Here is a 15,000-nt window from a genome sequence, read left to right on the forward strand (position 1 = left end):
ACTAATCTAAATCACATTCGTTACATGAGAGAGAGAGAGAGAGGGAGTCTCCTGGCATTCACCTCAAATTCAGCGTGTTTGTGTACGTCTTCTGCTCTCTGTCTGTTCAGGATGAACTCTGCTTCGTTGGCCACACGCACTATGTGGTCCTTCATAGCATGGCACAACAGTCTGGAGAGAGGGAGAGAGAGAGAGAGAGAGAGAGAGAGGGGGAGGAGGGGAGGAAGAAATGTGAGAGAGATGGAGAGCAGTACTGTATTGTGTTGAATTGTTTTGTAATGGTTGGACTTCCGAGGATACACCGAGACTTATGTATTATCCCATCTGAGCCTCCCACTGTTATTTAGATGATGATGACGACTATGAATAATCCAGTCCTGATGTGCGGATTGAGGAGGATGACAGATTATGAGATTAAGATAAGATTACCTTCCCTCGTTGATGAGCTCGATGAAGGCCAGCCCAGCGTTCTTCTGGATGGAGTTCTGCCACTCCTGGGAACCCAAGATAGAGAGACATTGTCACCACCTTCATGTTAGGTTCAGGGCTTGGGGTGAGGGGTCAGGGGTCAGGGGTCTTGCAATCATCAGAAAGGATCACATATAGTGACAATGCAAGTCTGTGTCCAGATTTACTGAACAAAGTTTGCACCCGTTATTAACTTAATAAAACATACAGTAACTGTTCAAACAAAACATAAGATGGATCTTCAGGGAGAACGGTTACATTTTAGAGGCTTTCGTTGCTGTGTGTGCATGTGTGCATGTGTGTGTGTGTGTGTGTGTATGTGGGTCCGTGCGTCTGTTTGTTTGTGCGTGCGTGCGTGCGTGTGTGTGTGTGCACTCAGACTTCTGTGGTGGGTGAGAGCTCAGTTGAAAGCCCTCGTCTCTGAGAGCTCCATTATCTCCATGCATGGATGGCTCTGGAGGACACAGGGGAGCGTCTCTGGTTACCTTCCCCATCCGGAGGATCAATATCTGGACTCAGGTTCGTTCCCCTGGGCCCCTAATGGCAGGCTAGGGCTAGAGCCAGGGTAATACTAGATGTGCTGACGAGAAGGGAGGAGAGGAGAGGAGAGGGGGGATGAAAGGGAGGAGAGTGAAGGACAGTATGAAGAGTAAAGGAGAAGAGATGAGGCAGAGAGGTAAGGAGCTTAAGGAGCTGGATTGAAATAGAGAAAAGAGCGAAAAAGTGGTTTTGAGGACGGAGCAAAGACGTACAGCGGAGAGATGATGAAAGGAGAAGAATGACCAGCAAGAACAGAGAGGAGAAAAGTGGAACAGCAGGATAGCGAGGAGACAGGACTGTGTAGAAGATGGAAGGAGAGGAGAGGAGAGGAGAGGAGAGGAGAAAAGAGGAAGAAAGATGGGTGGGGCTCCTACTAGGACTTTTAGACTTCAGTCGAAATCAGGAATAACACAAGGGAAGAGTGGAGAGGAGAAATGGAGGGAGAGAAAGTGTTCTTTTCTAGGAAGGATCGGTGACGGGCACCGGTAGCGGTGAGTACCACTCCGTTTGCCTTCTGCTGAGTGCTGCCTGCTGTACCGTCGGAGGCAGACAGAGGCTTCTACAGGGACTGTATAATGGCAAGCTCTCAGTAGAGCCATAAGCCTAGGCAATAAGGTGATATCTGACGCAATATTGCTACAGTTTGTAGACAACTAGTGTATTGTACTAATGTGTTTTTATGGTTTATGATAATGGCTGATGCTTAATGGGAAATGGTTTATAGCCACACTAATGGCTCCATGTAAAACATTTGGGGGATTCTGTTTAATGGCCTTGTTTACGTCTCAAAATGGGGTGGCGGAGGGGGGGGGTACAGCAACATCAGTGTTGTGTCAAGCATGGATGCTTGTTTAAACAAGACTAAAATAAATTGGTGAAGTCCATGAGAATCCATCTACAAATACACTGTTTTATCTCCAATGAGCCCTGCGTAGAAGTCAGCCATTGCTGGAGACATCAAGGGCGGGTCCTGTAACCAGACACCCATATGAGCGCACTACTCACCTGTCACTCAAACCACAGTCTTCCTAATCGTCTGGTTAGTTCTACATCTATGACCACTGTAGACGGAGGGGGGTTTGAAGAAACCCAAACTAACACTGGCAAATGAGGGTCAACGCAGAGTTGAAGTTGTTGGAAGACTTGAAAGAGAAGAAAATAGTGACTAACCTGTGAGCAGAGCAGCATGACGAGCTCCACTACGGATGTGCTGGACTTCATACACACTAGACCTGCAGTACAGTAACATACATACAGCCCAGTCAGAAGACATTATGCGCACGCACGAACGAACCCACGCACGCACGCAGGCACGCACGCACAAACAAACAATTACTAATCAGATAAAAGGCATTCCAAAGAAAAGACAAGAAAGAGATTTTCAGACCAACATTAAGACAGTGGTTCAGACGAACAAGACACCAGGAAGCAGGTGGGAACTGGACACACAATTTGAGATCGATCGACTACTCAGAAGAGCACTGCAGTAGGACAAGATCTCACATTCAAGATCTCACATCAAAGTACAAAATATTGTTGTGGCTCATACCTGATTTGACGTATGGGTGAGGAAGCCAGCCAACACACACACACACACACACACACACACACACACACACACTTCTTCTCTCGCTCTTTCTCTCTTTCACACACACACACACACACACACTTCTTCTCTCGCTCTTTCTCTCTTTCACACACACACACACTTCTTCTCTCGCTCTTTCTCTCTTTCACACACACACACACACACACACACACACACACACACACACACACATACACACACACTTCTTCTCTTGCTCTTTCCTCTTTCACACACACACACACACACACACACACACACACTTCTTCTCTCGCTCTTTCTCTCTTTCACACACGCACACACACACACACACACACACACGCACACGCACACACACACGCACGCACACACAAACACACTACACAGACAGAGCGGTGAAGAACAGTGAATGGGGGACTCCACAGAGAGACGCCAGTTAGAGGTAAAGGAGCCGTGTACAGCACCTGTACCTTCTATGAGCAGTTCCTGCCCATGGCTACCCAGCAGGGTCCTAGAGAGGAAGGGAGCAAAGTCCACAAAGATCTCCCTCAGCAGAGGAGCCACTTTCTCCAACGCACGCTCCAGCTTGGTGGTGATACTGTTGGAAAGAAATAAGGAGAGAGAGGGGATGGAGAGAAAGGTTGGGTAATTGGAGTCAGGGGAGATAGAGTGTGTGTGTGTGTGTGGGGGGGGGGGATTAATAGAGGGGAGGGGAGGAAGAGGGGTGGGACAGAGGGAGAAAAGCAGGGCAGAGGGAGGAGGAGTAAAGGGACAGACAGAGAAAGAGGAGAAGAGAAACACAGTCAGCTAAGCTGTACTAATCCATGTAGGAGACGGCCAGCATCCCACTTATCCATCTTACAGTGCTGACAGTGTGGATAATATGAAAGCATTAAGACAGCACTATGACCACGTTATGACAACATTATGACAAGGTTAGTACAAGTAATGACAGGCTAATGGTGTTGGGTTAATGCAAGCAGCTCAGTCAGTGAGACCTGGCTCAAAGCATGTGTGTGTGTGTGTGTGTGTGTGTGTGTGTGTGTGTGTGTGTGTGTGTGTGTGTGTGTGTGTGTGTGTGTGTGTAGCTACTATGTGAAATAAGCTTTTGCTCTGTGAAAGAGAAAGATAGAGAGAGAGACAAGAGAAAGAGAGAGAGAGAGAGAGAGAGAGAGAGAGAGAGAGAGACAGTGAAGATGAAGAGAAAAGCCTCAGGTGATTTACAGTAAAAATGACTCAAACATGAGCAGCGTATGTAAGCATGTGACCTCTGGAATTCAGAGTTCAGGTTTCAAGGTTAATGTGGGTGGTTACTATACAGCCATGCTGGAGAGGACAGAATTCATATACAATATCAAATGGATTTCATTTCTTGAGGCGATACTGATACTGGCAAAAATGACATTCATGGTTAAAAAGAGCTGAACTTCAGTCCTTTTCAGCATGGCCAGATAGTGACGAGCATTAGTGTGGGTTCGGGCCAAGGGCGGGGGGTCTCCTTGCCTAAAACACTGTCCTGCATCTCGGGGGGCTGTCTGGAAGCCTGCCAGCGAGCTAAAGGGCTTGAGCTCTGGGGGCGTCTGACCGCTGCGCAGTGCACACTGCTCCACTTCACAATAGGCACTGCAATACAAACCGCACACACAGATTAAGGCAACACACACACATACATACACACACACACTGACCTTAGACTTACTCACTAACTAAAGCACAGAGAGAGACATTAAAGGGACACAAACACTGGCTAGAACGTTTATTGTCACTGCTAGACAAGAAGACAAGGATGATCACACAGTAACTAGTTACTCTTAGCGGGACTGAAGGAACAAACTTACTTAATCATTATGAATCTGAATTTATAGAAATAGGTGCCACTCCAAAAAAGCTAAAAAAAAAAAATTAAAAAAAAAAGAGCCTTAAAAATGAAATTGGAAAACAAAACAAAGTGTGTCCTGTTTATGATTCGTAAAGGCTGACAAATATCACTGTTTTTACACTTTTACAAATATAGACACAGATGTTACATCTACCTACCAGTTGGAACAAAAGCTTTTAATTGAAGTTGATTTACAGTGGATTGATAACTGGTGGTCATTGGACAGGGGAGTGGTGGGTCAGACACACACATTTATGTATCATTATGCTAGTCATGCTAACTACTGCATTGGGTGAATGTGTGTCCTCAGTGAATGAGTACAGTACAATATACTGGTGTGTGTGTATGTGTGTGTGTGTGTGTGTGTGTGTGTGTGTGTGTGTGTGTGTGTGTGTGTGTGTGTGTGTTTGCTGGGGGAACTGAGTTTAACATGTATCAGGAAGAAGATGTGTTCATAAACATGATTCACTTCATGCAGACAGACAGCTTTCCAACATACTGTATTCCAACATGGGCATGAGTGTGAGGGTGAGCATGCAGACGAGTGGACGGGAGGGGAGGGGACAGAGGAGAGGTGGAGAGAGAAGGAGAGAGGAAGGGATAGAGAGAGAGAGAGAGAGAGAGAGAGAGAGAGAGAGAGAGAGGGACAGAGAGAGAGAGAGAGAGAGAGAGAGAGAGAGAGAGAGGGAGGGACAGAGAGAGAGACAGAGAGAGAGAGAGAGGGGGAGGGACAGAGAGAGAGAGGGAGGGACAGAGAGAGAGACAGAGAGAGAGAGAGGGAGGGACAGAGAGAGAGACAGAGAGAGAGAGAGAGAGAGAGGGAGGGACAGAGAGAGATAGAGGGAGGGACAGAGAGAGATAGAGGGAGGGACAGAGAGAGAGAGGGAGGGACAGAGAGAGAGACAGAGAGAGAGAGAGAGGTTGTTCTCAGACCTCATATTCTCCACGGTGTCCTCAGGCATGGGCGCCACAGTCTGCACAGCCGGCAGGTTCTTACTGGTCGCCCCGTTGACGTAGGAGGAGGAAGAAGAGGAGGAAGAGGAGGCAGAGTCTGTGGCACCTGGAGAGAGGGGGGGGGGGGGGGGGGGGGGGGGTCAGAGAGTGTGTGTTAGTGTATCATGTGTAGAGGCCCTGTAACATGTGAAGGAGACAGAGAAGAGAAAACATGAGTTTATTGACATTGATACCTTACTCCTGCTTGAATTCTTACAATGGCCTCTGTTGTTTGGAAATAGCATTGAGATCAATACCTGGAATCAATCTATGGAAAACGGTCTATTCCCTCCTCCATTAGGGGGGCCTGGCAGACTGACAAAGTGTTGAGTATGAGCCCCACACACAAGATGCTGAGTAAGACGCTGCACAGACAGAACAGCAAAGACAGCACTTCCTTTCTTGTCTGTGAGTTAGCCTCATACTGTCGGTTTAAAACCCATCACGATCCAATATGCTCTCTTGTGACCTCCGACTCCAGGTAACCAGGTTGTTATTGTGAAGGAGAATTTGTTGTCAATAGCTAAATAACCTGGTTAAAGTACCTGGATAAATAAATGTCAAAATAAGTACCTGTAGGGTAAAAGATAAAAGATAAAGTATGGACAGCACTCTACATCGAAAGTGTAAGTAATAAGACCCTTGTCTAATGCCCCGGCAAACATCAAAGGGACTCTCACTTCACCACAACTGATTCAATTTACTGCTGCTTGGGCCAACTAACAGGCTGTGAATACTGTCAGGTCAGGTCTGTTGAAAAAATAGATTTTCAAACAAATACCTTGGCTTGTCTACAGATCTATTTTCAGTTATAAGACAGACAGAGAAGAGTTTCAAAAGTATATAAATAATCTCAAAGGCACAAACATGTTTTATTGTGGTAAATCATAACAATGTCAAATACATCTACCCTCAAATACAACAGCCCTTATGTAGACAGGTTAGGTGAAGTTCTTTGATTTGATTGATTATACCTATCCAATGCTTTTAGATCTCCACTAGCATAGGGGTAAGGGTGGGGTGCTTGATCTGGAATTGGGTGACAGATTGGTGTGTGTGTGTGTGTGTGTGTGTGTGCAACCCCCTCACCTGTGGTGTTGATCATGCTCTTGGGTGTTGCCGAGGCAGCAGCGAAGATATTGGGGGTACTTCCTGGTGTGACAGCACCGCTGGTGGTGGGCGTGCCCACAGTGTTGACTGACAGGCTGCCGGGCGGCGGCTTCTTGACCGGCACCACCACGCTCCTATCAGAGCACAGGTGTCAAGCTGTCACATAAACAGTAGCCTACAACTAAATGGACTAAATGTTACATGTTACAGCTGAAAGGAGGCTGTGAATCTGTGGGCATCGTTGCCCTCCTGACAGCCACAGATGCCTTAAAGCCTCTCTGGCTCTTCAATCACAGTCTGATCATTGACATTAATTCTGAAAGAAGTAAATCTACCCCAGACAGCAGTGTTCTGTCTGTCTGGGAAAAGGTTAAGAACAGATACACTCACAGTGAAAGCAGAGCTTTGATCAAATATGCACACCCTATTTGATCAATAATTTAGCCTTCAAGGGCTCATAAAAGATAGATAAAGAGTATACAAATCCAAAATTCACAAAACGCAGGGGGATTCAATGATGCGGGGAGTTTTTATTTTCAATATCAGCCTGAGTGCCTGTATACTGCTGATAAAATCTGTCGTGTTGGGAGTCAGAGGAGGGAGTGGTAGAAATGAGTCCATGTCCAGATCTATTTTCTGGTATGACATGTATGTACCGTAACTCTGTACTGTAACCCTTTCTCTCCATCTCAACAGGAGGAGCAGACTGGGCGTACCTGTCGAAGGAGTGGAACTGCATGGGCAGCATGGGGTGTGTCTTCAGGGCAGGGTCTGGGTGGTAGGGCGTCGGCCCCACTTCCTGCCCCGCCTCCCCTCCATCCAGAGGCGCCGCCACCAGGCTTTTCAGGATCTCCTATACGACCCATAATGACAGATAACTTTGATTAAACTCCTTGGGTAGCGACACTGTCTTTTACGGTCAAATTCCAGCTCCTGTTTACCTGGTATTCAATCAGAAATGATAGTAGTAGTAGCTGTTACGATGGTGCTTGTTTGGTAGCTCACCCCTTCCACAATGTGTAGCACCCACAGACACACACATCGCATAAGATCACAGACACACATAACACAGAAACACACACCGACCTTCACATTGATACCCTTTTTCGCCTGGCTGACGCTGGAGATGGAGGAAGGCGGGGCTTGGTTGGGGTTGGCGGCAGAGTTCGGGTTATGAGGCGAATCCAATAGGCTCTCTTGTGACCTCCTGACCTCAGAGGAGAGGGTGCAGAGAAGGTCGGCTCCTCCTCTCTCTCTGTCTCTGTCCGTCTCTCTTCCTGCCATGCCCAAGCCCAGCCCCAGGCCCATCTCTGCTCCGTTCAGGGCACCGGAAACGTGGCCCTCGTCCCCGATGCCTGAGTCTGTGTGTGGGAGGGAGGCCAGGGGGGAGTCCTCTACTGGAGTGGGGGTCTGCTTGTCACGGACAGAGTCAGAGAACGAGGACGATGGGTGCTCTGGAGAGGGAGTGGGAAGGGGGATGGGTGGGGGGTGGGGGGTGGGGGGGTTGTTAATACCTACTGTGCAAACACACAATACTTCATCACTGTCTTGTTACACCCCTCTCTCCCTTTCATCTATCACTATCTACTAATATCTCTCTCTCATGATGGATATTATTGTAATAACTATTCTCCTAATGCTTCTCCCTCATCACTGATCTTACTTGAGTTATTGCAGGCCTATACTCTGCTCTGTAACTGGAGGAACAGAATCACATGTGACACATGGACTGTTACCTGTACTGGTGGGAGAGTTGATCTCATGGCGGATGCTTCTTCCTGATAGGCTGGTGGACCTGCCAATCTCCCGCTGGGGTTCCAGGATGTCCCGGTATTTCGACACCATGAGGACAGAAATGAAGTAGACCACCGCCAGGGCCAAGAACTGAGCCTGCTTACTGTCATCCTGTAAACACACACACACACACACACACACACACACAATTTAGCCACATGTGGGTTGTCCTGGAGACAGGCTGTTGTCCTGGAGACAGGCTGAAGGATAGGTTCTATTGCTCTGCAAATACACACACACACACACACACACAAACACTCACCACATCTCTGAAGACCACAGCTCGTAGGCGATTGATGTCCACGTCTTGCAGGAGTCTGTCTGGGTCCTGGGAAGGAGAGAGGGCAGATGTAAAGGTTATGCAAAGGTGTGTTTGTGTGTGTGTGTGTGTGTGTGTGTGTGTGTGTGTGTGTGTGTGTGTGTGTGTGTGTGTGTGTGTGTGCATGTGTGTGCATGTGTGTGCATGTGTGTGACCTTGCTGGCTGCAGAGGCACTCTGTATGTTATCCTGGGACTTGCTGCTGGGTAAGGAGGACATGCAGCCTCTGTCTCTCTGTCTCTGCCTGCACTCCAGACAGTTCCTCACAGCTACACAGCACACTGAGAGAGAGAGAGAGAGAGAGAGAGAGAGAGAGAGAGAGAGAGAAAGAGAGAGAGAAAGAGAGAGAAAGAGAAAGAGAGAGAGAGAGACAGCAAAAACAGTTTACAACATCAATAAACCAGACGAAACATCAATAAACCAGTCAAAACAACGACACATCTACAAAAAGAGCTACCCCTCAACTGAACACACACACACTCTTACCCAGCCTGAGGCACTGTCTCATCAGTCCCCCTGAAGACATGTTCTTCTCTGCCTCGATCTCACTGAAGTTGAGGGAGCTCGCAAAAACTAGAACGTCCACCATGGCCATGAGGCGCGACAAGAATGTCACCGCCGTTTCTGATGACATACCCTGTGTCGCCTCGATGTTCTCCAGCTCAGTCTAGGAACAGGAGAACACACACACACACACACACACATTACACACACATGCAGATACACAATAATAAAACAGATACACATACACAACCTGAGTTGGGTCCATGCTCTCCAGAGAGGAAGATGATGTCAGGCTTCTCACCTCATCAGAAAGACACACCCGCACCCTCACCCACACCCACACCCACACCCACACCCACACCCTCACACAGAGACTCACACAGAGACTCACACAAGACCTGCACAAAAGCAGCAGCAGTTTGGTCCAAAACCATTGTGCTATGGTCAGAGTGAAACATTAAAGTATGGCTACAGGTGACACCAGGTGACGCACACAGGACGGGGACAATGACACTGTGACAGGCAGGGCTTTCAAGGCCTGTTGGGGGGTCTGGCTGGTGAAAGGAACAGCAGCTGTGGCAGCTAGCAGAGCTAGAGGGTGGTTGGGACAGAGTCATAGATTTACAGGGTTCAGCAATCTGTCCTCCATGTTGGCACCAAGTGTTCCATGACAGTTTTGGAAGCCGACAGTTGTACATGTCAAAGCAAGTTTGTGGAACTCTGTATGTCTATGGCTTTGGGTTGGGGAGAAAGGGTGTGAAGGGGTGAAGGGGTGAAGGAGTGAAGGAGTGAAAGAGTACACACACATTAGCCTTGGCCTGTTCTCTTCATGGCTGGTAGGTGAGACAACACATGTCTAAGTGTAACACACATTAAGTGAAGCCAGGCTACAATGCTTGGATGGGTGCTCAGTGCTCGTGTTTCAATCCACTCCCTTTGAAGGGGGGTCCTAGACTCTACGCACCTCTCCCCCTGTGTCCATGCCCCCCGGGACAGGGGTCACCTTCTCTCCCTTTGACCCTTTCTGGGGGTCGGCTCCTCCCGACTTCTTTAGTGTCGACACAGAGGGGACAGGCTTAGTAGAGGAAGCCCTCAGTGTCAAGATGATCATTTTTAAAAGAATGGTCTGTGTCTGTGCCCACTCTGTCTTCCACTATCTGCCCTTTTCACGTAATCGCTTTGTCTTGCCTTCCATCCATCCCCAATCTCTCTTTCTTTCTCTTTGTCTTCCCCCCCCCGTCTCTCTTTCTCTCCACTCCCCTCTCTCTCTCTCTCTCGCTCTCTCTCTCTCTCTCTCTAATGGCTTCTAATATCTTGTGTGAGAATCATGGTGTGGCAGAGGGGTTAATGGATTGTGAAAATTGAAAATATGATTTCTGTCTTGTTGTTTATTGCGATTGTGAACCCTCTAAGGATGAGTCATCACTAAGGCAACTGCTTCAAGAAGCCTGAACCCACCAATATGAGGAAGCAGGGACGCAAGAACAGAAGGGCTGTAATAACACTAGGGATGTTAACCAAGCAAAAATTGGTCACAATGACGATAAGACAGCAGTTAGAAAATACTAGTAAAAATAGATAAATAAACTTACAGTGTTCGCACTACCCTTAGAACTCTGTACATGCAAAAACAGACAAAAACAGACACAAAGACGAGAGAAAAGACAGAACACAGATAACAGAGAGAAGAAAAGAAAAGAAAGGATGATTAAAACAAACACATTGTCAACTTATAAAATCAAAGTTAGTCTTGTTCTATTTTAAGATGCGAGTGTTAGAAATCTTGGTTTAAATCAAAGAAGCAACACAGTTTAAGAAACAATGAAGGAAAAGAAGGAGAGGTAATCAAACAGTGTTAGGTAAATAATCTCAGGACGTAAGCGTGAATTCAGAAAACAGAGTCTTAAAAGTTTAATTCATGTACTTATGTATCTAATTTAATATTCAGATCAGTGAGTACTCCTAGGAAGAATGCATTTTCAATCTACTCCAACAGACAGTGGGACAGACTGTCACCCCTACAGAACAGCTGTTGGCCTGCTGTACTCCACCACATGGGGGCAGCACTGAGCCACTTACAGAGGGAGAGGTGGCAGCAGAGAGCAGAGGCAGGATGCCACCGCAGGCGATGATGATGTTGTCAACCATCTGGGAGATGAGGTGGATGGTGTTGTGGACAAAGATGATGTTCTCATTGCTGTTCACAAAGTCCATCACTGACTTGGTTGAATGGCTACAAAAAGAGAAGGCAAAGACAGGGATGAGGGAGGGAGGGAGGGAGAGAGGGAGAGAGGGAGGGAGGGAGTGGGAGGGAGGGAGGGAGGGAGGGAGTGGGAGGGGGCAGTTGACAGTTGATCAAATGTATTTTAATAAGGAGATAAAGTCTTTACCACGCTGTGTGAGGTGATTTTCCGTCTCCTTTTCAACTAATACAGCATACTTTCCCCCCCAGCCTACAAGGCTGAAGGATCTGTTATCCAATCCTCACCTCCTCCACACGTGCACGTCCGTCTCCAGGGCGAACAGCAGATCAGTGAGGAGTCTCTGGTGCATGGGCGACCATTTGAACTCTGGGATACGGAACATGGTGGTGCGTGGGCCGGGGCTGAACTGCCGGCGCTGTTCCTCCGTCATGGGCATACCTCTGAACCCCAGGTCCACTCTCAGATCCCGCTCCAGCTGAGCGGCCGTACGGCCATGGAGGGCCTGCGGGGGGCAGCAGAGAAAGAGAGAGAGCAGTTACAGCTACCGCACATGAGCTAAGATCTTCAATGCACACCTCACAAACATACCAAACACAAACTAAACTGAGACTACTCACACACACACTCACACACACACACACACACAGACCTGAGTCGTGGCCGTTGTTTGGATCTTCTTCATCTCCTTGTCCTTGCCATCATCAGACCTCTCAGTGTCAGACGTGGTACTGGCTGCATCTCCTCCAGCTTTACCACCTGCGGCCTCTCCCTCTGCCCCAGACGGACCATCTCCCTCTAGGTATTCTGCCCTGGCAATCGCTTGGGCCTGGGCCTGGCTCTCAGCCTCAGCGATGGAGCTGATGTCAGCCAGTGGGCTCTGGATCTTGAAGAGGCCGTCCTCCGGGAGCTCTCCGGTCTGGGTCAGGTCCGAGCCACAGCTGGTCATATGGGCCAGCAGGCTGAGGTCATCACTGGCGCTGGTGGAGGAGTGGACCGGGACGGAGCCTGTGGGTTGATCCGGGCTGGGCAGGACCAGGGGGTCTGTGGAGGCTAGAGCAGGCAGCAGCTTCTCGTCCACCTAGGAGGGATGGATGGAAGGAGAGAGAGAGTAGTTAAAAAAACAGTACTTAGAGATACATTAAATAACACGATTGTTGCTGTGTTGCTACGGTATATCGTGACACATTTTGATCAAAACACATTCAAGCCCCACCTTGCTGAAGAGGAAGCCGTTGTTGCTAGGGACGCTGTCCTTCTCGTCGGCAAGCGTGATGAGCGGCCCCATGTTCCCATCATCCTCCAGGCTGACCCCTGAGAGACCCAGCCCTGACCCCATGGTGACCCCTGACCCTGCTGTGTCATCTTTAGGCGCCAGGTTCCCGTTCAGCTTCTGTACCACGGCGCAGTAAGCGCTATCTAGGAGAGAGTCTACCTCTACGAGCGGTCCATTCTCCATCCCCCCTCCACCTCCTCCTCCTCCTCCTCCCCCTCCTCCCAGCCCCTCTGGAGACAGGTCCAGATCATCCAGCTTCACTTCTGTGGCCTCCACCTTCTCTGCTTTGATATCCACCAACAGGTCATGAACTTCAACCCTGACCCCTGGCCCTGAACTTTGCTCCCCGGGGGTCAGCACATCCCCATTGGGTGCCTTCACGGCCCCCTCGGCCAAGAGGTTCCGTGAATCTCCGCCTCCTCCTTCTCCGTACTCCGCCTCGCTCTCTGGGGTCTGCGTCTGGGAGTCATCCAGCTCGCGGATCTCCAGGTTGCCGTTGCCGTTGACGACAGGGGCGGGGGTGGCGGAGAGGCCAGAGATGGTGGAGACGGAACCTTTCTTCCCCTTCTTGATGTTCTCCTCTTCCTGCCGCTGGTATTCCTCATACATCTTAGCCAGGTATTCCTTATGGGCCTCGTAGGTGACCTGCAGGAGAGAGGTGATCAGTTATCAATATCAATAAATCAACAATCAATATCTACTCATCACTGACATCTTAGCCTGGGACTTTACCGGCCTTGTAGGTCGAACACACACACACACACACACACACACACACACACACACACACACACACACACACACACACACACACACAAACTCTCACCTTGGAGTGTGCGATGGAGAGAGTATCGACCCACACACGCCAGCCTCCCCACTCGTATTTGATGGCGTGGTAGAGCAGGATCCTGAAAATGTTGTAGACCATCTCAGCGATCTTCTGCTCCTCTGGGTTCTTTGGGTTGATATAGCCCAGGGAGAACATCCAGTCCTGCCACACCGAGCACTGCAGCAAGCAGCTGAAACACACAGGAGCAGGCAAGTTGATGCAAGAGTGTGTGTGTGTGTGTAATGTGTGTGTAATGTGGGTGTGTGTGTGTGTGGGTGTGTGTGGGTGTGTGTGTGTTCTCACCGCCTGTTCTCTCTGCTGTTGCTGAACAGTTTGATCATATCTGAAAGGAACAGCCTCCACTGGGAGAGGAGTTTTTCAGCAGAGTAGCTACCACCTTCAAAATCACTGAAAGACAGAGAGGAGGGGGTTAAACACCATTTGGGATAAGAACTACATTTTAAGCTTGTTTTCCGAGCTATTTCAAGCATTGTTGTATGTCTATCCCACTGAAAATAGCAGCTGCAAGCTCAAAAAGTGGGTCATACTGTATTATCTTACCACCCGTACTATAGAGAGACAGAAGGTGAGTTATGGACTTACTAGGGTTCTGGATCTTGATAGTAGAATCTGGTTCTGGGTGCGGTTTGTGGACCACCTGAGTGCACACCTGCTCTGTCAGAATCTACAGGGAGAAAATGACAGCTGTCAATCACATGTCATAAATACTAGACAAACTCCTCATCGAGTGTGGCATCTGTTGCCATGGTAACCCGCCTCATTGAGAGTGTTGTATGACGCCATGGCAACCTACCTCGTAGAGAGTGTTGTAGGTGGTGACAGAGACGGTGTTGGTGTGCATCATCAGCCTCTCTCCCAGCAGTGTGAACAGACTGTGTGTGTGCATGATCTCCACCTTCCTCCTGCAGCAACACACACATAAACGTAAAACACACTCAAAGGAAGCTGTCATTGGTCTTACGGTGTGTCACCAACTGGCCATGACAGAAACCACCCAGCGGCCTTGTCAGTTACCATGACGGATGAGGTAACAGGCAAACAAACCAGGACAAACAGCCATGGTCACCGACTGTTCGAGAGCACATCGCTATGACAACAACAGTATGTCCAATAAAAGGTAACCCTGTAAGGATGGGTACATTGTGTGCCTGGCTGAGTCCTATTCTAACAGGACAGAGACTCAGGTGGACGTGACAATGTGACAGCCAAGGGCTCAGCCGGAGGCTGTATTATCAGGCTGGAGAGAGATGTATGTAAGTGACCCTACAGTATTGCTCTGCGCTCTGCTGAATCATATCTCAGGAGCGAAGAGGGAGAAGGGGGATGACAGTATTCAGGCACAAGGTTGAGTGAGATTAGATAAGGCAGATGTTACGTTCATAACAGTGTTATAGTACTGGGTTCAGGTGCAGGGCCGTGTTCCTATAGGGAGAGAAAGGGTTATAGCACAGGGCTCAGGTGCCAGGCTCGTTCTGATATGGTACTCCGAGAAACTCGGACGTC

At 48.7% G+C, this 15,000-nt stretch overlaps 1 protein-coding gene across 1 annotated transcript in view; it reads right to left on the reverse strand.

The window, feature by feature from the left end:
- nbeaa (neurobeachin a) overlaps window positions 1–15,000 on the reverse strand; it is a gene marked incomplete at both ends in the record, with an annotated part of 70,039 nt that overhangs the window by 8,575 nt on the left and 46,464 nt on the right. Inside the window, 24 exon segments of the mRNA XM_083695144.1 lie at window positions 63–171; window positions 430–494; window positions 2,179–2,240; window positions 3,037–3,170; window positions 4,076–4,195; window positions 5,385–5,511; window positions 6,534–6,688; window positions 7,271–7,407; window positions 7,641–8,008; window positions 8,291–8,459; window positions 8,611–8,676; window positions 8,823–8,947; window positions 9,153–9,333; window positions 10,135–10,218; window positions 10,763–10,786; window positions 11,250–11,403; window positions 11,659–11,876; window positions 12,024–12,452; window positions 12,588–13,292; window positions 13,474–13,666; window positions 13,780–13,837; window positions 13,840–13,884; window positions 14,080–14,161; window positions 14,291–14,399. Coding sequence (XP_083551270.1) covers window positions 63–171; window positions 430–494; window positions 2,179–2,240; window positions 3,037–3,170; window positions 4,076–4,195; window positions 5,385–5,511; window positions 6,534–6,688; window positions 7,271–7,407; window positions 7,641–8,008; window positions 8,291–8,459; window positions 8,611–8,676; window positions 8,823–8,947; window positions 9,153–9,333; window positions 10,135–10,218; window positions 10,763–10,786; window positions 11,250–11,403; window positions 11,659–11,876; window positions 12,024–12,452; window positions 12,588–13,292; window positions 13,474–13,666; window positions 13,780–13,837; window positions 13,840–13,884; window positions 14,080–14,161; window positions 14,291–14,399 — 3,919 coding nt within the window.

Source organism: Argentina silus (genome assembly GCF_951799395.1).
Source record: "Argentina silus genome assembly, chromosome: 2".
Taxonomy (NCBI): Eukaryota; Metazoa; Chordata; class Actinopteri; order Argentiniformes; family Argentinidae; genus Argentina; species Argentina silus.